This window comes from Zingiber officinale, chromosome 8A, assembly GCF_018446385.1.
Source record: "Zingiber officinale cultivar Zhangliang chromosome 8A, Zo_v1.1, whole genome shotgun sequence".
Classification (NCBI taxonomy): domain Eukaryota; kingdom Viridiplantae; phylum Streptophyta; class Magnoliopsida; order Zingiberales; family Zingiberaceae; genus Zingiber; species Zingiber officinale.
The window spans coordinates 6,505,599-6,533,376 of NC_056000.1; the positions used below are offsets into that span (position 1 = coordinate 6,505,599).

General features: G+C 44.0%; 3 protein-coding genes and 1 pseudogene across 6 annotated transcripts; 3 read left to right on the forward strand and 1 right to left on the reverse strand.

Annotated features, from left to right (window-relative positions):
* Positions 1-751: 751 nt before the first annotated feature.
* Positions 752-6,523, forward strand: LOC122008555. Its single transcript, XM_042564316.1, has 6 exons — positions 752-997; positions 1,740-3,624; positions 3,712-3,874; positions 5,235-5,398; positions 5,669-5,927; positions 6,000-6,523. Exons 2-6 carry the CDS (start codon positions 1,790-1,792, stop codon positions 6,105-6,107), a joined length of 2,529 nt encoding a protein of 842 aa, XP_042420250.1. The 5' UTR covers positions 752-997; positions 1,740-1,789; the 3' UTR covers positions 6,108-6,523.
* Positions 6,524-19,823: 13,300 nt separating this feature from the next.
* LOC122012144 lies at positions 19,824-22,173 on the forward strand (annotated as a pseudogene).
* A 2,818-nt stretch (positions 22,174-24,991) lies between these two features.
* Positions 24,992-26,285, forward strand: LOC122012143 (FCS-Like Zinc finger 8-like). Of its 4 annotated transcripts, none has more exons than XM_042568594.1 (3): positions 24,992-25,228; positions 25,325-25,986; positions 26,076-26,285. In XM_042568594.1, exons 2-3 carry the CDS (start codon positions 25,331-25,333, stop codon positions 26,080-26,082), a joined length of 663 nt encoding a protein of 220 aa, XP_042424528.1. In that variant the 5' UTR covers positions 24,992-25,228; positions 25,325-25,330; the 3' UTR covers positions 26,083-26,285. The 4 variants fall into 4 exon arrangements, with proteins under 4 accessions (XP_042424528.1, XP_042424529.1, XP_042424527.1 ...); XM_042568595.1 differs by having other exon boundaries at positions 24,994-25,221; XM_042568593.1 differs by having other exon boundaries at positions 24,996-25,986.
* A 113-nt stretch (positions 26,286-26,398) lies between these two features.
* Positions 26,399-27,055, reverse strand: LOC122012145 (probable histone H2A.5). Its single transcript, XM_042568597.1, has one exon. It carries the CDS (start codon positions 26,951-26,953, stop codon positions 26,507-26,509), a length of 447 nt encoding a protein of 148 aa, XP_042424531.1. The 5' UTR covers positions 26,954-27,055; the 3' UTR covers positions 26,399-26,506.
* Positions 27,056-27,778: the final 723 nt, after the last annotated feature.

Genomic DNA, 27,778 nt, shown 5'->3' on the forward strand with positions numbered 1-27,778 from the left:
CCCACGGATTCATTACCCCAAACATGAGAATGAACCATTTCCTAACAAAAGGAGGGGAATGGGAAACCTCCCATTCCCATTCCCCACTTCTATCAATCTCATTCTCATTCACATTCCCTTATATGAACCAAACACCCCATAACTTTTTTTCCTAACCCTTTCTCTGTCCACCTACTCCTATGAACTTTACTAACACTCATTCCCACCTTTACAACTTGTCATTAGCAAAAATAATAATAAATAATAATAATAATAATAGTTTCAATGGGACAGTGACACACTCAACTTTTCTTGACTTAAAATATGAACTCATTCAAGTTCCTTCCTAGTTTTGTCCTATGCATGTGAAAGCCTTTCCTTTCTCTAGTCTGCCACAACCTTGCAACCATTATGAAGGACAAAACGAGCAGTGGCCTCTGGATTAGTGGCGCACTCTTTCCAACTAAGCTGTGTTAGTTAAGTAATGTGTTGGCCTTATTATCTCCTTAATCTCCAAATGGAGCGATTCAGTTGGAAATCCCATGCGACAAATTATGTTAACATCAGGTTAATTATTGTCGAGGTTGACTATTTTGTTTAGAATTGTTTGTTCATTAATTCGAGGGATTAGTATGCTTAAAGCCCAACTAAAACCCGATTAAAACCCAAGCAAGTAAGCAAGCATGCATGCATGCATGGATTTATTCATATGCATGATAAGATGTTGAGCTCTTCCTCCTCTCTCTCTCTCCCTCTTTTCTCTCCCACTGCCCGCATAAGAAGAGTCATATGTAGTATTTGGAAAGGAGTACGCGAAGCGGAGAGGAGATTTTGCTTCGCTGCCCTACTCGATAAAAAGGATCGCCTTTATCGCGTCTCCTCCTCCTCGTCCTCTTCCTCCTCCACGCCGCTTCTCTCCCACGTTCCTGCATCAGTGCCGCCCCTCTTTGTCCTCTCCTCATTATCCCAATCGCTCGCTCAATTCGGCCCGGCGATGCATCGGCTGCTCGTTTGCCTGGTAACCCCCTTCTTCCGGGCTCCGATCGTCGTGTAGTTTGCTGCTTCAATGTTTTTCTGACCTTATTTTTTTTTCGTCGTCTCTTCTTTCTGTTCTGGGTTTGATCTTTTTGTCACTGATGGTTTGCCGATTTGTTTCGGAATGTTGGGGTTTTCCCAACATCCTTTTTTTTTTTTGGGTGGTTTGGTTATGTAAGACGATCGGGGTTGTAAGTCGTGCTGTGATTTATCTGCATTGGGCTTCGATCTTTGGTTGCGAGATATATGCATGAGTTGGTCTGATGGTGGTTGTTGTCCGAGCAGTAGTTCTTTCTCGTGTTGCGGTTCATCCGTCCTTTTGCATATACGATTCTTTTTTCAATTAAATAGATGCAGTACAAGTGGGTCGGACTTGACTACATAGATTAAACGAGCTATTTCCTCATCATCTCAATAAAAACAGAGGATAGGAGATTTGATCGTACTCTGAAATTGACCTGTTACCATTTGTTTCCCCTTTTTGGTTATGCATTTGTTTGCACTTGCTTGATCAGGCACGTGCTTCCTGTTTGTGCTAATAATTCCACACCGCTTTTTCATACCATTTTGGATTCTATGACTTGTGAAGGTTTAGTGACAGTTTCTCGCTTTTGTCCACTGTATCTGTCACAGAAATTTGTATAGTAATTTGTTGAGGCTTCAGGTCTCATTTATGATTGATTTCTTAGAATGCTTAATGGTATGTATTTGTATGCTTATTCTAGTTGGTCGTGTTTATGCATTAGAGAGTTGAAGCTCTCTACAGAGAAGGCTGATGTTTGGCACGTATTGTAAGAATCCAAGCCCCTCCTGTTGCAATATGGAGGTAGGAGACTATGATGATTTAGACAAGCTTCTTAGGGAGATACCAAATGCTACCACAGGAAATTATAACAATAGTCTTCCGATTCGTAGCACTGCATTGCTTGGGCGTGAAACAAGTTCCGCATGTCAGCTTAAAAATCATTCTTCTTCAAGTAATTTGCGTGACTCGTTCAATACTTTTCAGCCTGCAAAAGGCAATTGTAGCAACTCTTTGGTCAAGACACCATTCAGTCAAGATAATTCTCATAACTACTATCAAACATTGGGTGTGAGTGTCAATCAAGATACTCTCAGATTGCCAGACGAACAATCCTTGACATTGGCATTCCAAGATATGAGCTTTAAGGATATAACTTCAATCAAGTCAGACAATCTACATTTGGAAGGCAATCAAGTGTCAGTTAATCACTCTTTGCCACTGGATCCAAATTATTCAGCACACTTAAATAACCTCTCTTCTGGACCTTCGTTGACCAACAGTCCAATTCTTGTGCCACATGCTGTGCCCAGGGAAGGGCATTCGTCCAATCTGGTATCGGAAGATTACACTATTTTTCACATAAATTTTGAACCCAATATACACAATAGAGCTTTTGAACATAATGATCCAATCTCCTTTGAGCGCAATTGTCATCACCCAATGAATGTGTTAGGTGATCACACAGCAGAGTGGCGAGACTTCCCAAATTGCTCTTCTTCCATGTCTGTAAATCCTGGAATCCACTCCTTTTCAATGCCTAATGTTCCTATGCAGGGGCTTGAGTTTCCAGCTTCACAACTACAGCAGCAATGCCACAGGGACAGGGATTTGTCATGCTCAGATAGTATCCGTCATCAGCAACTAAGTCAATCTAGTATGCAGTGTTACAATGTGGGGTATGATAGAACCTATAGAAGTAATCTTGAGTGTCATCGTCAATGTCAAGATGGACATTCAGAAAGAGGAGCAAACATGGAAACTGGGCTTTTGTCTGGCAATGAGCCACTACCAGGAGTTTACATGTCCATTCCTCTTCAAGCTGGACATGGTAGTTTAGATCCTTGTCAAAATGTTAATATGGTCAATGGAAGAAATAATCAGTTGAATCCTTCTTTACTTAGAAGTGGTAACCTTGGTAGATACCATCTTAATGGATATTCTGGTAAGTGTGACAGCTTTATGCTTCCAAACGGGATGAAAGAACCATCATGTTTTCTATATAGTGATGGCATAAGTTCCAATGGACATGGAGTTCTGGGCAGATTTGGTGAACAAAAATTTCCTGAAAATTTTCTAATAAAATTACATGGAGGGAGTTCATCTCTATTTTCTGAATCTAGTTCTAGTGGATGTAGTCAATTGACCCAATTTACTGACAATAGTAGGAGGTATATGCCTAATACTAAGATGAGCTGCATATTTCAGAATAATCGTGCTCTAAACTTGGATATTGCAAAAATCGAAGGTTCCTTTCTTGATAATTCCAATCAGAAAATGAAATCTTCATCGCTGCATTTCAGAAGTAATTCATTAGACAATATCATTGATCAGTTGCATTTGTTAGCTAAGGATCAGAATCACTGCCGCTCCTTGCAGAGCATGTTTGATAAAGGGAAACAAGAAGATTTTGATAAGATATTTCTTGCAGTCATCGACCATGTTGTTGAGCTAATGACAGATCAGTTTGGAAATTATTTTCTTCAGAAGCTTGTTGAGGTTTGTAAACAGCATCAAATAACACACCTGATTTTTAAAATTTCCCTTAGTGATGGCGAACTCCTTCGAATATCCTGCAATCAACATGGGTATGAGTCTTTTTTTTCTGAAATTGATTCTGTAATCATAGATTCTCCATTGTGTGTCAATTTCTTTTCATTTTTTGACAATTGTAGAACTCGTGTTGTACAAAAGATAATGGAAACTATGACAAACGAAGAGCAATACTCTATGATTGTTTCAGCTCTTAAACCTGATATTGTCTCTCTGATAAAGAACACCAATGGTAGTCATGTTGCACAACGTTGTTTGGAATACCTTTCACCAAGATTCAGAGAGGTAAACAAATTCTCTCTCTCTCTCTCTCTTGCGTGTCTGCTCTTTTCTTCCCTCTCACTACCACTTTTTAATTGTAATCTGACTGGTTTATCTTTCTTATTAGTAATGTTAAAGACTCATATTTACAAATTTAGAGTAGACACAAAACAAAATGGGCATGTCCAAAGATGCCAATATATTCTTTTGTTGGATAAGTTGGATCACTTAGAGTTGAAGGCATGAGGAGTAGGGGGAGATCAATGTTAATTAAAAATTAAAAGTATAACCTCAAATGGTTGAATGAACACAACTTGTGTTGTTATTGTTGTACAGAAGATCAAAATACTATGAACATGCAATGCAGTCTCACAAACTACGTATTAAATGTGATATACACAATGTTCAATTATCATATTGCAACTAATTGCAGGTCATGACTTCTCACTCATATTAACTTGGAAATCAAGAAAATAAATCAAAATCTAATAGAAAGATTTGTTGATTAGAAAAAGAATTCACTTGTCAAGATATATTTATATGATAAACAAGTGCAAACTTAACAAAAATTAATAATAATTTACCATATTGAAAATGATAGTGTTTATTTTCTGTAATTTATTTGAGGTGATAATCATGGGTCATCCAAGATTCTGTCGTTTACACATCCATTAGCCAATCATTCCTGTTTAACAGGTTGGATTGCACTGCTTTCTGCCTATCCAAAGTCTGAAACCAACTTATGGAGATGCTTGCTTTGTAGTTATGACTATATATATATCCAATCTGTATTAGGTACTGATAATTTTTCTGTTATCGAAGAACCAAATACAGTTTTTGTGGTAGATTAGGGCATTAGTATCTGTATTTATTCCTTAGCTGGTTAGTTTTGAAGCTTTTAATTATCCAAGAAAACTTATGTTGTTCAAGTTCTGTTAATTTTAATGTATTTGAAAATATGCCAAAAAATTTCTTCATATTTTATAGTTCTCTTGGAATTTGTCTCCTAGCCACTTGATAGAGGAAGAATCAATCTTTGCTGATACAGTTGCATTGTCTCTTGGCCTGCAGAATTTTAATTGGATACATATGTTATGCATTTGTTTATCCATCTAGTACCTAGTTCATCTTCTGCATGTGCCCAATTTTGTTCGGTGACTAACTAAAGTTCAAAGGTTCTGTAATATTTTAAATGTTTTCCCAATATATAGCTTAAACCTCCATTTGCATAGCTATCAATTTAAATGTATTCGAATCCTTTGGAGAAGTAGCATAGGCGCTTCCTTTTTTTTTTCTAATGTGAAGCAAATTTCAATTTAACTAGTTGTCAATTCTTATTGTTCACTTTTTGTTTACTTATATATTGAGACTTGTCTCCTTGTAGTTCCTTTTTGAACCTGCAATTGCTAACTGCATTGAACTAGCAAGAGATCGTCAAGGTTGTTGTGTGCTTCAGAAATGCTTGAGTGAGTTGGATGGTGGGCAGCAAATCCAATTAGTTTCCAAGCTTGCTTCTCAAGCTTGCACCCTTTCAGAAGATCCTTATGGGTATAATTGCATTTACTTTCATTTATTTATTTTTATTTTCTTTTCTTTGAATACTTTTGAAAGTATGATGCTCTTGTGCATACCTTAATGTTTTGTTGTCTATGATTTTCTGTATATGAGCAAGAATCTTGTTTTTGCCCCTAGATCCAGAAATTGCTGCAAAATCTTGTATCATTTGAGCCAGATTTTTTTTTTTTTTTAGAACTACATAATTGCTAAATAGATAAGCAAATTATGGATCATATTCTTTAACTTCTAAATCATTTGTAGGAACTATGTGGTACAATTCATCCTTGGCCGAAGGATCCCATGGGCAACTACCAAGATATTGGACCAACTGGAGGGTCATTTTCATAGCTTATCTATTCAGAAATATAGTAGCAATGTCGTGGAGAGGTGCCTGAAATATGCAGGGGCTGAAAGACGTGCTGCTATCATTAACGAGTTGGTTAACCATCCTCGTTTCATTGAGATTGTACAGGATCGCTTCGGGAATTTTGTGATTCAATCTGCATACAAAGAATGCAAGGTTGAGCTTCTTTAACTTGATTTACGAGAATCTTAACTTTTCGTGACTTAAAAATGTATTTTTCTTAATCAGGGGCCAATTCAAGCTGCTTTGAGTAATGCAATTCGCCGGCATGAATCTGTGCTCCGCCTTAATCCTTATGGTAAAAAAGTGCTCTCCGGCACCTGTTATGGTAAATAACTTGTATCATTCCGCCGGCGACCATCCTGATTTGGTTAACATTTTTGCAACAGACCTAGAAACAATTTTTGCAATTAGTGTATATGATATGTAACACAGAAAGCAGTTCCAGAGACTCCGGAATCAACTACGAAATCATGGCAACATCGCTCTTTAGTGTAGCAGCAAGCAAGTTTGATAATATTTCGTTTTAATTAAAACATGTTTTATAGAGGTTTCACTACTATTTATCACCGGTGGGCAGGAGAGAGCTATATTTTGTTGTCCATTTTCCTGATGATCAGTCTTCACCTTGTAGTATTTTTTTTTTTTATCTTTCTTTGTAAACTCTCTTAGTTGCATATAATATGATTAATATATAGGTTTTTCTTGAAATTAAATGGAGTTCAAGTAATTGTGTTGTGCTTAGGAAACTAGATAAGAGGTCTGATAGGTGGTAAAAGTGAATCTAATCTTATGTTGTTTGGTCCATATGAATGGAATTAAAATTTAAGAATGAAATTAAAAAAATTTAGATATTGATGAAATTCATCTTCTTCCTAGTTTTGATGAGAATGAGAATTAAGTTTTAGACGAATATATCTTAATATATATTTTTATTTTTTTTTATATCACTTTCTCTCTACTCATTCTCGTTTATTATATTTTCTCTCTTTTCATTTTATCATCATATTTTATTTTTCATTATATTTTATCTCTCTCATGATACTTTCTTTTTATTTTTTTTTATCATATTTTCTTTCTTCCCATCCTCTTTCATCATATTATCTTTCGTTATTTTTTCTCATCACATTTTTTCTCTCATCAGATTTTTTTTCTCCTCAATTTATCTCATTATACACTTTTTTTTCATTTTCTTTCATCACACTTTCTCTCACTTCATTCTCTCCTATCATACTTTCTTTATTATCATATTTTCTCTCTCTTCATCTTTTTCATCATGCCCTCTCTTATCATACTCTCTTTCTCTATTTTTTCTCATCACACTTTCTCTCTCTTCATTTTTCCATGATATTTTTTCTCTCATTATAATTTTATTCTCTTCATATTTTTCTTTCACATTCAACTTTCTCTCATATCTATTTTTTCTCTTATTTTTCTTTAAAAAAAAAAAGAATTTTAATTTATTTCGTTAAAAAATATTTAATTAACTAAATATTATTTTTAAAAATAATATTCATACTCATATTTATTTTCATTTTATAATATTATAATTTTTATTCTCATTCCAATTGTTAGAATAGAACTAAATGCCACATAAGTCTATTTTGTGACATATTTATGGAACTCAAAAAAAAAAAGTTAATACTAATTCTCACAAAAGCATTACATCTGTAAATATGCATTACTAAATAAAACAAACCAATCGTTTATATTTGACTTATTTATTGCAAAAATTAGAAATTCCAAATTTGTTCCTATATGTCGTTTAATGAACACAGGCGACTTGCTAAAGAGAAAGTTTTAATTGAAAAACACGAGAATGAACTTCATTTTTCGCTATATAATTTGTCAGGTGAAAATATTTGAATCGCAACCAAAAACAATGACGAGGCCGAATCCTCTAGTTCATTTTTGATGAATTAGGAAATAATCCATAATATAATTGATCCGGTAGTAAGAGCGGGCCCCCCCCTTCTCTGGCAAAGTCAACGCCAAGTGGAAGTCACCGGAACAGCCGCCCACCCAGAGGAGAGTGTGGTCCGACCGGACGGACGGCCATAGATGGCCGGTCCGACTGGACTGCCGGCCGGCCGATGGAATCGAGTACCCGGAAGGGTCCGGCCGGTTTGCACTTATAGTTGGTAGGCACCCTGTCAAATCGGGGTTCCGACGCTCAGTTAAAAAGGTCATGGACCGAGCTGACCTTTTGACCGATCACAGTCATAAAGCACCCCTGTTTGTTAGTCTCCACAAAGCACAAGTAAACCACTGCGGATGTCCGGTCGGATGTTTAGGTATCTTTCCGCTCGGACTACAAGTTTGGAGCAAAGGAAAGGGCCAGAGGATTTCTTTCTCTGACAACCTGTAGGTTTCACGTGTGTGTCATGCTCCAAATCTTGTGACAGGGGATTCTGCTGTCCCATCGAGGGCATGCTTTGACTGTAGCGATATGGGTCAGGTAAACTTTCTGACAGCCGCGTACCTAGGAAAGGACAGGTAAGCTTTCTGACAGCCGCATACCTAGGATAGGACAGGGGACACTTATGCACCTTGGTACGCGTGCCCAAACCTTTCACAGCTCTATATAAAGAACCTCAGGTTTCATCGACAAAGGGGTCTGGTATGTACTCTGAGACTTCTGGAGCCACCTTGTTCATCGTGATTTACCTGACTTGAGCGTCGGAGGGTCGTCGCTGGGAATCCCCTTCCCGGCTCGACTTCTGTGCAGGATAGCCGGAGCATCTCGACACTAGTTGGAGACCTACATCAGCGAGCCTTAGAGCGTCACGTGCCCAGCGTCTGCTGACTTCTGGTTCGGACAGGATCAAATTGGCGCCGTCTGTGGGAACGCTCCTGCATCCGAGCAGAGACAATAGACGAGGGGCGGACGACAGCACACGGTGACGCTTTCAAGGGAGGAACTCGACGCTCTGGTCGAGATAAGGGCCGCCAAACTCGTGGAGCAAAAGCAAAAAGCATCCGCCGAGCGGGCGGAGCAACAAGCAACGTCCGCGTCGGGGGGCCGAGCGGAAGCACCTCCAGCCACCGTCGCATTCCACCGGGCCTTATTTCGCACCCCTGGAGCCACGCCAGCCCGAAGAGATATAGGATCTTCCTCAGATGAAATGCCAAGGCGGGATGACAGGAAGGGGAAAGCTCCCCGGACGGACTCATCTCCCGAGCGGACCAACCGCCAATTTTCGGAAGCCATTCTGCGAGATCCTCTGCCCAAGCACTACGTGCCCCCTACGATCGGCGAGTATAATGGAACAACGGACCCGGATGATCATTTGGGTAAGTTTGATAATACCGCCACGCTCCACCAATACACTGATGGAGTGAAGTGCCGAGTCTTCCTTACCACGCTCTCGGGATCGGCTCAGCGGTGGTTCCGGATGCCGGACGGATCCATCACAAGCTTGAGGACTTCCGAACGGCCTTCCTCCACCACTTCGCCGGCGGTATCAGAAAACAAGCGTTAGCTTGTTCGCCATCAAGCAAGAACCAAAAGAATCGCTTACATCCAGCGATTCAACCAAGTGGCGATGGACATCCCAACAATCGGAAACGATGATGAACGCCTTCACACAAGGCCTTGTTGATGGGGACTTCTTGGTCGCTCATCCGAAAGCCGCCCGAGACTATGATCACATGCTACATCGGCCAACGAATACATAAACGTGGAAGAAGCGCAAGCCGCTCGGAAAAAAGAAGCTCCAACCGAACGTGCACTTGTTCATGCCGAGCGGAAGCAGCACTCCGCTCAGCAACCACCTAGAGGACCAAGGGCTGAAGCAATTCGATCTCCCCACACCAGATCGCACGTGCAAGAAGTGGCTGCCGCTCGGCCCAAGCCAAAGAAGAGGTGGACCCCAATGTTCTGCAAATTCCACCAAACGGATACGCACAACACGAGGGATTGCCGAAGCCTTCCCTTTGTGTCCAATCCTGTTTCCCGGAGAACCGAACGACGGTCTCCTCCCCTCAACACGAGGCAAAGGACCCAGGAAGCCGACCGGACCCGCATAGAGAGGCGACATCACCATACGTCCGATCGGCATAGATCCCCAAGACAGGAAAGTCGCCGGACGTCCAGGGAACGGTCCCGACCATCCACTCGGGAGGAAGAAAACAGGAGCAATACTTCCCGGGGCGAAATCAACGTTATTGCTGGTGGGCCGACCGGAGGAGACTCCAACCGAGCAAGAAAGGCAGGCGTTCGGCAGCTGCAGATCCATACGGTCGGCGGTAGCCAAGAGCGGGCAAGTGGACCGGAAATCACTTTCGGGCCCGGAGACTTGGAAGGAGTAGAAGTACCCCACGACGACGCGCTGCTCATTAAAGCGGTAATAGCAAATTACACCATTCACCGCATATTTGTTGACACAGGGAGCTCGGTCAACATACTATTCAAGAAGGCGTTCGATCAGCTGCAAATTGATCGAGCCGAGCTGCTTCCAATGACGACCCCGCTCTACGGGTTTACGGGCAATGAAGTTCAGCCGGTCGGACAAATCCGGTTGGCCACCTCGCTGGGAGAAGAGCCGCTCAGGAGGACCAGGACAACAAACTTCGTGGTGGTTGACTCTCCCTCATCCTACAACGTCATTTTGGGACGACCGGCGCTCGGCGAATTCCGAGCGGTTGTCTCAACCTTCCACCAGAAGATAAAATTTCCCGTGGAGGACAAGGTTGGAGAAGTACGGGGAGATCAACTAGCCGCTCGGCGTTGCTATATAGAGATGATCCGAGCAGAAGCTTCTTCCGCTCGGAAGGTCCCCCGAATCGAGGTACACGCCATAACCGAGAAACCTCCTGCTTTAATTTATGATGAAAAGGAGAAAGTTCAGATCCATCCGACCCGATCGGAGGCCACCACTTTCATCGCCTCAGATCTAGAGGAAAAACAGAAGAAGAAGCTGATCCAATGCCTCCAGCAAAATCATGATGTCTTTGTTTGGTCGACACACGAGTTGCCCGGAATTTCGCCTAGCCTAGCACAACATGAGTTGCATGTCCGACCTGACGCTCGGCCAGTAAAGCAGAAAAAAAGAGATTTTAGCGCCGAGCAGAATGCCATAATCAAGTGGAGAAACTTCTGGAGGCCGCCACATACGCGAGGTGCTTCCGAGCTGGCTAGCCAACGTGGTATTGGTCTCAAGCCGGGCGGCAAGTGGCGAGTTTGCATTGACTTCGGGACTTAAACAAAGCATGTCCCAAAGATTTTTATCCTCTCCGGATAGATCATTTGGTGGACTCTACGGTGTGAGTTAATTAGCATGCTCGACGCCTACCAGGGCTATCACCAGCGCCGCGAAGATCAAGAAAAGGTGAGCTTCATTAACGGCACATATTGTTACAATGTGATGCCGTTCGGATTGAAGAATGGGGCACCTATCGCTTGATGAACAAGGTATTCAAGGAGCAGATCGGGCGGAACCTGGAAGTTTACGTGGACGACATTCTTATCAAATCCGTCCGAGCGGCCGATCTTTTCAAGGATATGGAAGAAACCTTCCGAACACTGCGCAAATATGGAGTCAAGCTAAATCCCCAGAAATGCCTGTTTGGAGGGCGTTTCTTGGGGTATATAGTGACCGAGCGGGGAATTCAAGCAAATCCCAACAAGGTGAAAGCTCTGCAAGACATGCTTCCTCCCAGAAACACAAGGGAAGTGCAACGGTTGACCGGTCGGATAACTGCTTTGTCCAGATTCATCTCCAAAACTGCCGACCGGAGCCTGCCATTCTTCAAGATCCTACGCAAAGCTACTAAGTTCCAGTGGAACGAAGAGTGTGACCGAGCATTTGAAGAGTTGAAAACATATCTGAATTCCCTGCCTGTACTGGCCAAGCCGATCGGAGGCGAGTCACTGTATATGTATTTGTCGTCAACTGAGCATGCTGTAGGCTCAGCACTTGTGAGGGCGAGCGGCGAAGAGCAGCCGGTGTATTTTCTGAGCCATATTTTGAAAGATGCTGAATCTCGCTACACCGGGCTCGAGAAGTTGGCCTTTGCATTGGTTCTAGCCGCTCGGCGCCTTCGACCGTATTTCTTGGCCCACACAATCATTGTCCTGACGAACAGTCCACTCGGAAGAGTCCTGTTGAATCCAGAAGCGTCCGGACGGCTTATCAAGTGGACGACAGAATTAAGCGAGTTTGACATCCAGTACCAGCCCCGCTCGGCGATTAAAGCCCAATCCTTGGCTGATTTTGTGACCGAAGTGCAGAGGCCCGAGCCGGAAGCTCTGTGGAAGATATATGTGGATGGGTCTTCCACTCGACTCGGAAGCGGGATTGGGATATTACTTATCTCACCGCAAGAAGAAAAGATGCACCTATCCGTCCGGCTGGACTACAAGGCCACCAACAATGAGGCAGAGTATGAGGCCCTTATAGCCGGATTACAGGCGGCACGACATGTGGGGGCCGGTCGGGTAACTCTCTATTCGGATTCACAGTTGGCCGCTCAGCAACTTTCCGGCACCTTTGAAATCAACTGTGTTCGGCTTAAACTCTACGCTGAGGCCTTTGAAAAACTCAAAGCTACTTTCCGAGAAGTGCTTATCCAGAAGATTCCCCGAACGGAGAACCAGGCGGCCGATGAGTTGGCCAAACTCGCGAGCTCAATAACGCCGGTCGCCATTCAGCAGCCAATTGAAAAAACGCTGATGGTGGCGCATGTCGACCGGATGCAAGGCCTCGCGTTTCCAAGTGACTGGAGGACACCTATTATAGAATTCCTCCGTTCGGGCACCACACCATCCGATGAATATGCAGCCCGGCTCCTCAGAAGAAGAGCCGGTCGGTTTACACTCATCGGAGATCAGCTTTACAAGAAAGCTTTCTCGCGTCCTCTGCTAAAATGTGTGAGCTCGGAGGACTCAGCTTACATCCTCCAGGAAGTACATCAAGGATCATGTGGAGGTCATCCGGGCGGACGCTCGTTAGCCAAGAAGATCCTCTTGGCCGGATACTTTTGGCCAACTTTACAAGCAGATGCCGCTCGGACAGTATCTACATGCCTTTCATGCCAGAAGTATCACAACTTCTCCCACCGACCGGCAGAGGAGATGAAGGCATCAACCATCTCATGTCCGTTCGATCAGTGGGGAATGGATATTGTGGGTCCATTTCCGATGGCGACCGGGCAGAGGAAATTTTTACTAGTGGCGGTAGATTATTTCTCCAAGTGGGTGGAGGCCGAGCCGCTGGCAAAGATCACTGAGCAAATGGTTAAAAAATTCATCTGGCAGCACATCATTTGTCGGTTCGGCATCCCTCGCCGACTGGTGTCCGACAACGGGCGGCAGTTCACAGGGAAGATGTTGGAGGATTGGTGCCAAAGCTACGGCATCGAGCAACATTTCACGTCCGTGGCCTATCCTCAGAGCAACGGTCAAGCTGAAGTCGCCAACCGGGAAATTCTTCGTATTCTGCGCGCTCGGCTCGACCATTTGGGAGGGAGTTGGCCGGATGAAGTGCCGAGCGTCTTGTGGGCTATCCGAACGACGCCAAAAGAAGGGACGGGAGTCACACCGTTCCATTTGGTATATGGCGGTGAGGCTGTCATACCGGTCGAAGTCGGCGTTGAGTCAGCCAGGATCCAGAACTATGATGATGACAACACCGAACGAAGAAACATGGAGCTGGACTTGGTAGAAGAAGAGAGGGCAAAGGCTTCCGTTCGGCTGATGGCGTACCGTCAGCGGATGAAGCAAAACTACAACCGGCGCGTAATTCCCAGATCGTTCCAAGTCGGCGATCTTGTCTGGAAGAAAGTCAAGCCGGTCGGCGACGTCGGCAAGCTTGAAGCGCCATGGGCAGGCCCTTTCAAAATCATCGAAAAGCTCCGCTCGGGCGCGTATTATCTGGAGGATGAGGACGGACGGCAGCTAGATAGGCCGTGGAGCGCGAACCACCTCCAGCCTTACCGGGCAGGGTGAAAGGTGTATCACTGTAAATCACCCTGTGTATTTCATTTCGAAATACTTGAATGCGAGATGAAAAGTCAAAGGAGCGAATATAAGGCATTATCATCGTAGCGCGAAGGCCCCCAGGCCGATCGGCCGGGAGGTTTATGTGGTTAGACTTGTAAGCAAATAACCCGTGCCGTTCGGCCGGAATTAAATTGGTCAAGCCAAACGCTCGAAGATCGAAGGCCCCGTACCCTTCGAACGGAGGTATATTATCCGAGCCAAAATACTCGATGAAGTAGATCCTGAGCCGTGCGGCCAGGAGGGCATTATCCAAGCTGGGGGAAAGGCGAAGAGCAACTCCGAACGGAAGTGTCAAAATTAGCCTTGACGGCCGTCTAGCCCAGACGTTAAACCGCAGAGCCGCGCCGACCGGCTATAAATATCCGCGCCGACGAGCACCGTCGTTAAAGATCAAGAGACGAGCCGGCGCCTATAAACCCTCCGAGCGGAAGACCGACGAGCACCGTCGTTAAAGATCAAGAGACGAGCCGGCGTCTATAAACCCTCCGAGCGGAAGACCGACGAGCACCGTCGTTAAAGATCAAGAGACGAGCCGGCGTCTATAAACCCTCCGAGCGGAAGACCGACGAGCACCGTCGTTAAAGATCAAGAGACGAGCCGGCGTCTATAAACCCTCCGAGCGGAAGACCGACGAGCACCGTCGTTAAAGATCAAGAGACGAGCCGGCCGCCATAAACCCTCCGAGCGGAAGACCGACGAGCACCGTCGTTAAAGATCAAGAGACGAGCCGGCGTCTATAAACCCTCCGAGCGGAAGACCGACGAGCACCGTCGTTAAAGATCGAGAGCCGCGCCGACCGGCTATAAATATCCGCGCCGACGAGCTCCGTCGTTAAAGATCGAGAGCCGCGCCGACCGGCTATAAATATCCGCGCCGACGAGCTCCGTCGTTAAAAATCAAGAGACGAGCCGGCGTCTATAAATAATCCGAGCGGAATATCGTCGACACTGCGATTATCCGTATTCCCCGCCGATTGTCAGACCGAAGCTATTTTCCGATCGGACTCGAGGTATAAAAGGTTCGGATCGGCTTATAGCGAGCGATTCTGGCTAGCAGCCCAGATTGATATTCGGCCGGACGGAAGAGCTGGGGAAAACACTTCATTCTGGAAGAATGCACCTCGAATGCCCAAGGTATGATGTGATAGAAGACGAGCGGACCGTACAAGTGTTAGCCAGGGAACAGTGCAAAAAGATAGAGTACACGAAAGGAAAGCATTTCATTAAAATTAGAACCTTAGGTCGAGTGGCCTAAGTACAAAAAGGTTCATGTTCAGCCGAGCGGCGAAATTACAAAAATTACTCGATGTAGTCGTAGAGGTCCCTCGGAATGTTGCTCAGGAGCTCCACTTGATCGCCGGCTGGAATATTGGTGGACTCCGGAAGAAGGCCCTTCGACTTCAGATAGGTCATAGTGGCCGTAATTGCCAGGTCGAAAGCCGAGTACATCCGCTCGCAAATTTTCTCCGAGAACTCGGGCGATCGGATGTAACTTTGTCGGAGAGCGGCGACTCGGCTCGGCTCGGCATCCCGGTATTCCTTGAAGGTTGCCTGGGAGCTTGTCGGGCCTCATTCAGACGTTCAATCTTCTCCGATCGGCGGCTGCCTTCTCCCGATCGAGCCGCTCCGGCTCCTTTATCTTCAACCTCGGGACCCGGCCTCCACGTTTTCTTCTCCGGATCGGAGATGGCCGTGTTCTTCCGAGTGGTGGCGAGTTATCTTTGTGTCAAGCGACTTGACTGCCGCTCGGACTCGGCTAGGGCGTGGGCCGATCACTGTTTTCTTACGCCGGACTAGCGAGTTTGAGTTTTCTTGACTCTTTTTGCATTTCGGAGTAGGAAGGTCCTTGGGAGCCGCCCGGACCACCGCCCGCAGTTGCCTTATCTCCTCGTCCGCCATAGCCAGGCGGAAACTGCTATCTCTTCCACACACCTATGAAACGCGACGGCGCAGTTGTTAGAAGCCGAGCGGAAATATTTTAGGTAAAACAAAAAACAAAAAACAACGAAGAACTTACCCCCGTAGCCGCTTGCATGTGGCTGTTGGCTAAGTTCTGGAGAGGGATCAGTGCTACGCGCGCCCGAGCGTCGGCCCACATCTCGGCGAGGGGCCCTTTCAAAGTAACAGTGTGCTCGGGCACGGTCGTCCGGTCAGCTTCTGGCAGCAACTCTTCAGTCGGAAGATGAAGAGTAACCCGTATTGTGCGGCCGTGCCCAGGGATCGCCCGACCGGGATCAGAAGCTGGCGCAGAAGACCGCGAATGGATGGTCGAACGTTGGACTGAACGGCGAGCGGGGGGGAGAGTGTCGACCGGAGTGGCCTCGACCGGAGCAGTCAGCTCGTCCCAGTCAGAAGGCGTCCGGTCAGATGAAATGGTCTCAGGCACCGGTGCCTTCCCTTTCGCAGTCGAGGCGGCCCGGTCAGAGGGTTGGACCGCGGAGGTAGCCGAGCGTAGCGGGGTCTCCACTCGGCGTCTCTTTTGCAGCGGCTGATCCTCCTCCCGAACGGACCCTTCCTCGGGGGCCGTTGGTTCCCTGGAGGGGGTAGCGCCGCTGTCCACATGCTGTTGAGAGGCCTGAGCGGCCGATTCAGCCTGGGTGCCGCTCTCTCCTTCGTGAGAACCGACCGGCTGAATACCCAGCGCCTTCATTTCTTTGGCTGCCACAGCCTCCAGCGCTGCTGCCTTTCTCTTTAGAACGCCGGCCATCACCGAGTCCATGACGATGTCAGCTGCATGAAGAGAAAAAGAAATCAGTTAGCAATTAAAGCAAGTGCCAAAGCAAAGTTCTTACCGAAGCCGGTCGGAAGTGGGGTCCGTATAGGACTCAGCCCAAAAATGTACATCACTCCCTCGTGAAGAAGCTTGTTGATGTCAAGTCGTAGACCGGCTAGTACATTTGCGGCGTGAAGATAGTCCGGTCGGGTCTTGAATTTCTTCAGTTCGGGAGGGGGAGGTAGACTGACTTGCCACTGGGTCGGAAAGTTTGGCTGACTGGGCATGCGGAGGTAGAAATAATAGTCCTTCCAATGTTTATTGGAAGTGGGTAGTTTATTGAAGAAGACTAAACCGGGCCGAGCTTGGAACATAAAGGTGCCCGGCTCGGCTTGCTTAGGATAATAAAAGAAGACCTCCGGTCGGAGGGGAATGTTGTGAATCTTGAACAAAACGACAACGCCGCAGAGGAGACGGAAGGTGTTTGGTACTAAACTTCCGAGCGGCACGCCAAAATAATTGCAGACGTCTGCTATAAAAGGATGGACGGGGAACCGCAGACCGGCGGTAAATTGGTCGCGAAAGACACAGAAACCACCGCGCGGCGGTCTGTGTGGCCGAGCGGCAGGACCAGCTAGGCGAACTTCGATATCCTCGGGGATTTCGAAATTGTCAGCCAAAATATCAAAATCCCGTTGTTCGAAACGAGATCGCATGGTAGTATACCATGGGCCTAAGGATTGTTCTTCGGGATGAGAAGAACTGGCCATGATCGGGGCAGAAGAAATCAAAAAGGAAGTTCCAAAGACGAAGGAATGGAATTTCAAAGACTCGAGCTAGGGGAAGAAATACGGATTAGATACCGGAAAGGAAGGAGGAGAGATCTAAAACCTTACTGAGGGGAGATGAATCGAGGAAAGGCGCCGGAGAGCGTCAGAAGGCAGCAACAAGATCGCCGGAGCTCCACAGCGCAGAGAGCAACAGTAGAGGTAACGGAGGCGTGTGAAGGCGAGAAGGAAACGAAGAATTTATAGGGTGAGGGCCGGTCGGCCTCCACCGTCGGATCCAGGTCACGGGAATCAATGCATACATCTAGCCGTTTATTTCGAATTGCTTCGGTCACATCAAAATATCATGCAACCGCCTCCGTACTCTGATGGCATTGCTCCACGTGGCAGTCAATCATTCGGAGCATTTAATGAAGGTATGATCGACATTGATGTCGAAGATTGGCGCAGAACGCAAGGAGATCCGGCGAAAGCCATCATTGATTCATTCAAGGATACCTCTGCCGCTGACCGAGCGGAGGAGATTAGCATGGAAGAGCCGTTCGGCTAGACTCATAGTCCAGTCAGTCGGACTATGCGCCTCCTTCGACTAGACTTGAAGGGAAGGCAAGTGATCCGGTAGTAAGAGCGGGCCCCCCCCTTCTCTGGCAAAGTCAACGCCAAGTGGAAGTCACCGGAACAGCCGCCCACCCAGAGGAGAGTGTGGTCCGACCGGACGGACGGCCATAGATGGCCGGTCCGACTGGACTGCCGGCCGGCCGATGGAATCGAGTACCCGGAAGGGTCCGGCCGGGTTGCACTTATAGTTGGTAGGCACCCTGTCAAATCGGGGTTCCGACGCTCAGTTAAAAAGGTCATGGACCGAGCTGACCTTTTGACCGATCACAGTCATAAAGCACCCCTGTTTGTTAGTCTCCACAAAGCACAAGTAAACCACTGCGGATGTCCGGTCGGATGTTTAGGTATCTTTCCGCTCGGACTACAAGTTTGGAGCAAAGGAAAGGGCCAGAGGATTTCTTTCTCTGACAACCTGTAGGTTTCACGTGTGTGTCATGCTCCAAATCTTGTGATAGGGGATTCTGCTGTCCCATCGAGGGCATGCTTTGACTGTAGCGATATGGGTCAGGTAAACTTTCTGACAGCCGCGTACCTAGGAAAGGACAGGTAAGCTTTCTGACAGCCGCATACCTAGGATAGGACAGGGGACACTTATGCACCTTGGTACGCGTGCCCAAACCTTTCACAGCTCTATATAAAGAACCTCAGGTTTCATCGACAAAGGAGGCTGGTATGTACTCTGAGACTTCTGGAGCCACCTTGTTCATCGTGATTTACCTGACTTGAGCGTCGGAGGGTCGTCGCTGGGAATCCCCTTCCCGGCTCGACTTCTGTGCAGGATAGCCGGAGCATCTCGACACTAGTTGGAGACCTACATCAGCGAGCCTTGGAGCGTCACGTGCCCAGCGTCTGTTGACTTCTGGTTCGGACAGGATCAATAATTATGATTAAATTATAATTAGGGTTGTAAATAAATCGAGCTGAGTCAAACTGAGTTTTGGAGTGTTCAAGTTTATTTTATAAGGTAACCAAGCCGAACCAAGTCGAATTTAAAACGAACCAAGCTTTTGAAATGAGTGTTCAAGTTTGGTTTAGTTTATTTTTTATGAGATTGAGTTTGTTTGAAATTTGACTTGAACTTAGTTCGTTTAGATATTATCAAGTTCTCAATTCAAGCTTGGCTTGAGCTTGGTTCATTTAGATGTTATTAAGCTATTAATTCAAGTTTGTTTGAAACTTTTAGTTGTTTGATTGGTTATTGAGTTTGATAATTTAAATTTATTTATTTTATTATTTATTTAGCATATTGAAAAGAGTTTTATTAATGAATATGATTCGTGAACATTGTTCACCAACGTTAACGAGTTGAACACATATGTATTCAAGCTTGTTTATTTAGCTTAACGAGCTGTTTAAGATTGTTTGTTTAATTAATCTTATGTATATTGAACGAACATAAACAAGCTCTTACCAAGCTCAACATCAAGCTTGTTCATTTACAATCCTAATTATAGTCATGATTCTATTATAATTAGTTATGATTTCTTTTATATTCATTTTCTCATCGAGATTATAGTTTGAATTATAATGGACAATCGAAAGTCATCTAGAGGTGACTTGGCACCTGATAGTCCAGCCATCTGTCCATCATCAATAGTCTCTGGACGATCTTCGATCGTTCATTCCGATCTAAATTATAATTTAATGGATGAACTAAATTATAACTTAAATAAAAGATAAATTTAAAAAGAAATTATCACTAATTACCCGATCCAACCATAATTATATTGTGTAGGGATCTGAGGATCCTTTAAAAATGACGAGTATAAAAATTTTGAACTTTCTCACGAATGCAAATTCAGGCCGGCCAACCCAACTCATAATAATATGATTAGAATACCCTTGTGATGCTAATTAAATGTCATGCACATACGGGGTTGTTTTTGTCAAGATGATAATTAAGTGCCTCACAAAACCCTAGTCCCTTGAAACCAAAGAAGTCCAGAGGCGATGAGAACTGGACGTCCATCAGTATCGTAGCCAACCTACCTACGAAACAAGAATGCGGCCTACAATGGGCGGCGACGGCGGTTTTAGAGGCAGGGATGGGGGGCAAGGTGGCGGCAGAGGTGGGCGGTTCGGAGGACGTGGCGGTGGCGGGAGAGGTTACGACGAAGGTCCGCCCTCCGAAGTTGTAGGTGGGTTTCTTCTTCGTTACCTCGCAAAGATTCTTGTTCCCTCTTTACTTCCGATAGGTCCCGTTTGTTTAACATCTCGATCTGATTGGTTGCGCTACTCGGTGTAGAGATATCTACGTTTCTCCATGCCTGCGAAGGGGATGCTGTCACGAAGCTCACGAACGAGAAGATACCTTATTTCAATGCCGAGCGAGAAGATGCCTTATTTCAATGCCCCGATATACTTGGAGAACAAGACTCAGATTGGCAAGGTTGATGAAATTTTTGGCCCAATAAACGAAGCGGTATCAACACAGTTTCTCGTAGTTTTGCAATTTGGGAGACAGTTTGATCCTCTCCTTAGAATTTTTTTCTTTTATCCGTGCAGTTTTTTTCAATCAAGATGCTAGCGGGAATAATAGCGAATTCCTATTCAACTGGTGACAAATTCTTCATTGACCCTGCGAAATTGTTGCCATTAGCGCGATTTCTTCCGAGGCCAAAGTATGCACAAGCTCAGATTTACGTTGTTTCTGACCATTCTATACAGCATATATCAATTACTATGATCATCTATTTTATTCTTATTTGTCTGTTTAATTGTTGTCATCCCATTTTATATAGCATACACCATTTTCTGATTCTGTACATAATTATTTCTAGCAATTATACTTTATGTGATGCATAGCTTGTCTAGCCATTTCCTTGTCATTAGTTGCTGTATGGATGAAAAATGTTGGAAGAATATCTGTGCGCACTTTTTTCACTTTTGGTCATCTCTACATAATGCCAATTGCACATCCTCTGATTGTAGTTCCATGATGAGTTGTGAAGTCAGTTCCCTCGGATGGGTCTAGTGGCTAGCACATGAGGTGTTGTCACCATGAGGTCTGGGGTTCGAATCTTGGCAAAGCCGAGGTAAATACCTCCCTTATGTGCTAGTCACTATTCCAAAGGCTAGTAGCCGCCCGTGATTTACCTTCTCCGTGTTGGCCTTGGGACGGGTTGGCGGGGGCGCTGGGGGCGAGCGTATTCGCCTTTTGCCACCATGATGTGTTATGAAGTCAAATGCAGGTTCAGGTCATTACGGTAGTTAATATAATTCAATTTGACATTTGTTAATGATTAGCTTCTGCAGTATTTATCATTGTTCTAGTTGTTATGTGCATCATTTGTTGCTTTAATGGAAAGTTATTTTCGTTAAGAGTTGGTAACCAGTGTATAATTCAAATTTTTTGTGTGTTGTATAAATATATTGCTTGTAGTTTTACATAATATATAACATTCGGTTATACTTCCATGTGAATAAGTTGAAGCTTTCTCCAACACATTAAGCTTCTACTAACACGAAACCAACAACATCCCTACTATCTTTCAAGACATCGGAAATTAGAAATTTAACAAACCATGACATTGATGAAACTCCATTTAACCTGTTCGCAGCAAACTCGGAATTAGGAAACGTATTAACACCAAAATAAGACAACTTTAGCAAATTGAATCCCTTCTTTTACAGTCAATAGATTAAAACCATGCAACTGTTTACTACATTTTGCATTAGATGGTTATCGACATCTATATTTGAACCAAAGATTGTTTGAGATTTTTTTTTGTTGGTAGCTAAGAACAAATACTTGGTTCTCTAGAATATCTATGATGAGTTGTTGCATCCAATAATTTATGCACTTCAGGCTTCATAAATTAAAGTATGCCTCGGTCTGAGGATTTGAAACCGCCGTCTTGCATTGTCATCCTGGGTTGAAAAACTTACCCCGATGTGCTAAATTTCCTCGTGCAGGGGGCAAGAGGGAGCCACAAGAGGTGGTCGTGGTGGCAGAAGAGGTGGAGGCCGTGGAGGTGGACGTGGTGGAGGCTTTCGTGGAAGAGGCGGCCCTAGGGGTAGTAGAGGGGGACCTCCTAGAGGTGGGCATGGTGGCTTCAGAGGCCGCGGAAGGTCATAGAGTATGCATGCATGTTTTGATCATTTGTCTAAGGGGAACTCCTTCCCTTCTGTAGTTATAACTTTAATGGGAAGGATCAGCCTTAATACATGTATCTCAATTTTTAAATCTCAGGATGTCATCCCTGAATTTAGTGTGCTTGGTTACCAAATTTAGAATTATTTTGTCCGCTGTATAAATATCAATATTTATGTTGTAGCAAAATGTGATTGTATCCCTCACAATCCCTTCTCGTACTATGTGAAAGAAGGTGAATAACGGTTAGTGGGAGGGAGGAGGTTAGAGGGTGGGAGGAGGTGTTGATGATATGTGATGGAGCCAGACCCTTCAGCCCTTTAATCTGCGCGCTCTCAAAACTGGACCTTGTGGATGTAGCGAATGATGATCGGGCTCACTTGCTATTTAGGTCTTGTATTAAATTTTCCTTTTTGGCATTCTTCCACCACGTTCCTCTTCTCTTTATAGTCATCTGAATTAAGTTATTGATTATTAATCATCTACAATTTCCTGTTCTAAAGCTCATTCTAATACTCAAACACTGCCTACCAGATTGAGTCTGAACAGATAAGAGAACCAAGACCAAGCAACGCCAAACTGATCCTTAGCGAGTCAAACTAAGTCTCATAACATTGGCTAAATAAGAAAAATTCTGTAATTGCCTTGAATCAATGAATAAAAATCCAAATTTACTCCACGAACCTACTCTGCTTTCAAAGATTAGGAATCTTCCCCATATGTGCTTTTATCAATTATACAGGTTGGTTACTAGCCCCATTTTTCTTCTAGAAGACAGAGGAACTTAGTTACATGTCAAAGTTTGTTCAGTGGGCACTGGGGCAGACATCCCTGTCTTACTTTTATAATGTTAATTGATGTCAAAAATGGTGGCCTTCTTTTTACTAGCAGAAACAATGAAATTGGTAATCTAATTAACTTTCACATTTAAATCATGAAATGATTGAACACCAAAAAAAAAAAAGCGACTTTCTAATTTCACATGTAAAGACTAACTATCCAACTATCTCACGTGATGTTTTTGGTTCATCTATTTTTTGGATTACAGGATTTGGTAGTGTCCCTTCAAAACATTGCTGTCCACCTAAAAGATAATGCGGTGCTTGATTAAGACAAATGGAATGACAACTCAGGTTGGATTTTTCTGTTTTTCCTCTGTCTTAACTTGAAGAATCTTCAATCTCCATACCTCATGCATTTCTTGCAGTGATCACATACTTTCTATTGCAGATTGATTAGTAAGTAAAATGAGATTCTTATGGAGCTTAAAATTTAATTCTAAGTAGGGTTTAAACAGTTCCTAAACTTAGTGATTGCATTTCATTAGTTGATGTGCACCATCTGTGTAAATCTCCTGCTTGATTTTACTTATTAAGCAATTGTTTCCTGTATAATGATGAAGAGTTTTACTCTAGTCATCTACCATCGATTCAATGAAAAACAGATAAAATATTGGAGTCTTATCTTCTCAGCAGTAATTTCAGACTAATCAATTGAAGCCTACTTGTATTTAAAATATGGCCCTTAAGGATAAGATCGAGCACCTTGACTAGGTCTGCACTATGACAACTCCGAGAGAGACATCAATTTTGGCAGCGAGTTTAATTTGTCTTTGATATCTTACGTGAAAACATGGAGCATTTCATGGAATTAAGTCCAATCAGACTGGTCTTGCCCAAATGGTGATGATAGCTGCTACCCCACACAACATGCTCAATCAAGTGAAAGGCCTGGCAAAACATCAATTTGGTCGAGTAGGACAAGTTAAAAGAGCTTCGGATTGGCTTGGTGCTGATTTAATGGAAAAGTGTAAAAGGAAGGGATTCTGATGAAGATAGAGTTTCTTAGGTATGGTTTAATTTTCTCAGAGCTGGTGTGATTACTATCTAATGACAAAAACGATTTGCCATTTTTGTGAGGAAAATAACATATAATTCTTTAGTGCGTTGTATGTCGTAATGTTCAGCAGAGGTAAGAGATTCTGACACATACAACAGCCATTATAGCATCTAGATATATCTCCAAACTCTGGGCTTTTGATAGAGCGAGAAAGATGTAGATATATATCTTTCTTCCTTTCAATATGCTCCATCAGTCTATCAAAATATCCAGAATGGATATGAAGTTTTGATCTATATTTCCAAGCCATAACCGCTAAAGTTATATGTTCCTATCTGAATTTAAAGGCTTGTAATTCAAAATAATTCTATTGTCTAACCAATTCTATCAACTAAAACATAGATCGACCAAACACAAACCTTTCTAATTTTGTCAAGTATGTGCAATAGTGGGAAAACTTGTCGATACTTGAAACTTCCATCACCTTCCTCTCTCTAAAGCATTAGATCATTGAGATAAAATATGAGGTGAACCAAGAGCTATTAAAGATAATTTGTCTTGTTTTTAGTTTGATGAGATATTGTCTGTCATTCATATAAGAAATTTGTGGTGTTCATGTCCTTAGCAGCTTCTTTCACTTACAGCTCTTGATCGGGGATTACAACTGACCTCTCTAAATTAACAATATATATCTACTTCTACATATTCTCTCTCAGAGAGAAAATAAAATATTTCAATAACACAATACATTACATCACCTTTTGGAGTTTGCAGCATTACAAACATTGTTTGCAGGAAGGAGTTTGCCACGGCCACTTCGTGATCCATTTTAATTGAACAACCAACTCAATTCCATGCTAAAGCTTTCACCACTAGTCGAGAAAAGTAGCTGGTCCCTTTCCTGAGTATATATATATATATATATATGAAAAAGCAGCTTCTTGTGACTACTTTATGCTTATTATCTTGTAACCCTTTACGTGAACACTATCCAAATGCCACCACTAGACTTCTCACTAGAAATCCATCTAAACTCAACTACTAATCTTCAATTATTGGATTGACACTGTGGTTACTGATGATATTATTGAATAGGTTGACTAAGCCAAGTGGATGTGTGTCATGTGTCCCTTCTGTGCCTCCATCTTATACGCGGCATTACAGGCTATAAATGCCAATAGATGATATGGACCATACGTCAAGTTAAGCAGCGATAGTTCTTTGACGGCTAATGACGCTGGCCTGCCTTCCATGATCAGTTGTTTTCCTCTCTTTTGAGCCAATGAGCAACAACGAGACCATGATTGCCTTTCTTTTTCTTCTTCGCCACCGCACTTCATTTGTTTTGCTCCACCTTGAGGTTTGAGGTGTTTAGGCCACTTTTTTCCCTGCACAAGAGTAAGCTGTATATTTTCTGTCCTGCTGGTAGTGATCTTTATTATAGAGCTGCTCTCCTGCTCTTTGCAGTTGTTTTCCTATGTTTTTGAGATCAAAATTTCAGGAATTCATGCTGAAGAACAGGTCAAGTACAGTCACCAGCAAACAAGGCTGGATGCGTGATCGTCCCTCAACTGCTGCCTCTCCCACTTCCATACTTGAAACCATGCCCTTCTCTTCCCTTAAGAACAGCAGCAGAAAAGGCTGCAAGGACTACGAAGAAGGGACAAGGGCCATTGGACGTGGCCTTCTTGATGTTCTCACAAACGAGGACTCTGTTAAGAGTGTTTCGATGCAAGAGAAGAGGATGGTGGTGTTTGGGTCTCAGCTTAAGATTCAAATACCTTCTACCACTGAATCCGACGGCGTTTCAACTGGCAGCACAGCGGGGCCTCGGCATTCTCCGATAGAGTTTGGCATCAAAACAAGGAATTCGTTGGTGGCCTTGTACCCCTCTCCCCCTGCTCGGAGATCATGGATTCCCCCGTCGGAGATGGCACTGTCTGAGGATTACACTCGTGTGGTCTTGCACGGGCCAAATCCGAAGACCACTCACATTTTTGATGACTGCATCATTGAAGGCGGCGGCAATGAACTTGTTGATACAGAGGATGGAAGAAATTGTTCTTGCGGCGATCAATTCGGCTATCCAGTCAATGATTATAGTACAAGGGAGGATATTTTCATCAAGAGGTTTGTTATCTCCTCCATTTCCAGAGAAAAAAGGTCCTTTTTCCTGAAGTTGACTTGCTCAAACATGTTTTACCAAAGACTTCATATCGTAGAATAATTTTCCTTTTTTTCATTAAATTTAGACAATAGAAAGCCCTGTGGCCACAATTGCCACTACCAAGAGGTGATTGAACGAGAAGGCGTGCCTTGAATCATATGCAGCATCAGCTCGGTGACACAGGAACTCTCTGAAGCTGGCTCGAATAATATCATCCTTCGTTCCCTCTGGGTTTTTTCATAGTAAACCTTTTCCCTTCCCATTTCAGTAATTATAAAACCATGTTTTAGATGAAGCAAGCATCCAAATATTTTGGGCATGGTGAAGAAATGATGTGTTCATGCAATACAAAAGTCTGAGCGATCACGTATCGTGCCACAACGACGAACCCAGGAAGATTTGAAGAGATAATTCATAAAATCATACGCATTCCATTCGATATTGAACATTTCCTACATCCTGAAATTAACACAGAACTACACGAGATTAACGAAGAAAAGAAAGATACGATACTAATCAAGCGGCTTTCTTGGGCGATTTCGCCGGCTTGGCCTCAGTGGCGGCCGTCTTCTTCGGAAGCAGCACCGGATTAATGTTGGGCAGCACGCCTCCGTGTGCAATCGTCACGCCAGCGAGCAGCTTCCCCAGCTCCTCGTCGTTCCTTATCGCCAGCAGCACGTGGCGCGGGATGATCCTGTTCTTCTTGTTGTCGCGCGCCGCGTTCCCGGCCAGCTCCAGCACCTCGGCGGCGAGGTACTCGAGGACGGCCGCGAGGTAGACGGGGGCGCCCGAGCCCACGCGCTGGGCGTACCGCCCCTTCTTGAGGAAGCGGCCAATGCGGCCGACGGGGAACTGGAGACCCGCCTTGACGGATCGGGTGACTGACTTCTTCTTAGGGCCACCGCCCCGGCGACCGGCTGCTCCCTTCTTCCCCTTGCCCGCCACCGCTCCGCTCGCGTCCATGTCGTTCCGGCGAGATTTATCGGTACGGCGCTTGAGAATTCGGAAAGGCACACAAGAGCTTCTTAAACTCGATGCCAAACCCACTCGAACCGAACCGATTTATAGCCTCGGGTTGGTTTCACGGAGTTGTGCGGTCCACAGATCGCGATCCATTGCCGTTGGATGTGTCTTCATGGACGGTTGAAGATTTGTCTACTGGCGATCCGTGAGAGTCGACTATGGACCAATGAGAATCGCATATAGATGAATGCTCAGATTCGCCCCGGTATTCAAGTTGGTCTAACCATGTGGCAAAACTTCAATAAGTAACTTTGAACATATGGATAGAGAGAATGAGGAATTTAAACACACTTAAGAAAGTAATTAAAATTAACGATTTTTTACTGAACTAAATAGGTAATTTTTAAAAATTATTAAATCATGCCGAGTAGTTTTTAAATTATCAAATTATATATTAATTTCTCATTTTACCCCTCGTGTCAGTAAGATTTATTTTTTTAATCAAAGTTCATGTTAGATAAAATCAGTTGGCATTCATGTCTTCGCCTACCTCTTATAATTATATCCATACTCTCAAACATCAATTTGACTCAATATATTAAGAACAATAATTTTTTAAACATGAATTAAATTTTTCAAAACATTTTTATTTTAAAAATTATTGCTCTTGATATTAGGTCAAATTGACGTTTAAGGACATACATATAATAAAAAAAAACTAGTCAAACATGTAGGAACTAATTTTGTGTCAATCGGAAATCATTTTGTCCATCTAATTTAAGCTCAAATCGACTTTGATAAAAAAAAAAAAAATCAGTGACTGAT

Excerpts from the sequence above, each read along its gene's own strand:
- LOC122008555 (XM_042564316.1), top strand. The coding sequence starts at position 1,790 with ATGTTTGGCACGTATTGTAAGAATCCAAGCCCCTCCTGTTGCAATATG. Across the intron at positions 3,625-3,711 it reads ATATCCTGCAATCAACATGG|AACTCGTGTTGTACAAAAGA; the intron begins GTATGAGTCTTT and ends TGACAATTGTAG. Across the intron at positions 3,875-5,234 it reads TTTCACCAAGATTCAGAGAG|TTCCTTTTTGAACCTGCAAT; the intron begins GTAAACAAATTC and ends GTCTCCTTGTAG.
- LOC122012143 (XM_042568593.1), top strand. The coding sequence starts at position 25,301 with ATGTTTTTGAGATCAAAATTTCAGGAATTCATGCTGAAGAACAGGTCA.
- LOC122012145 (XM_042568597.1), bottom strand. The coding sequence starts at position 26,953 with ATGGACGCGAGCGGAGCGGTGGCGGGCAAGGGGAAGAAGGGAGCAGCC.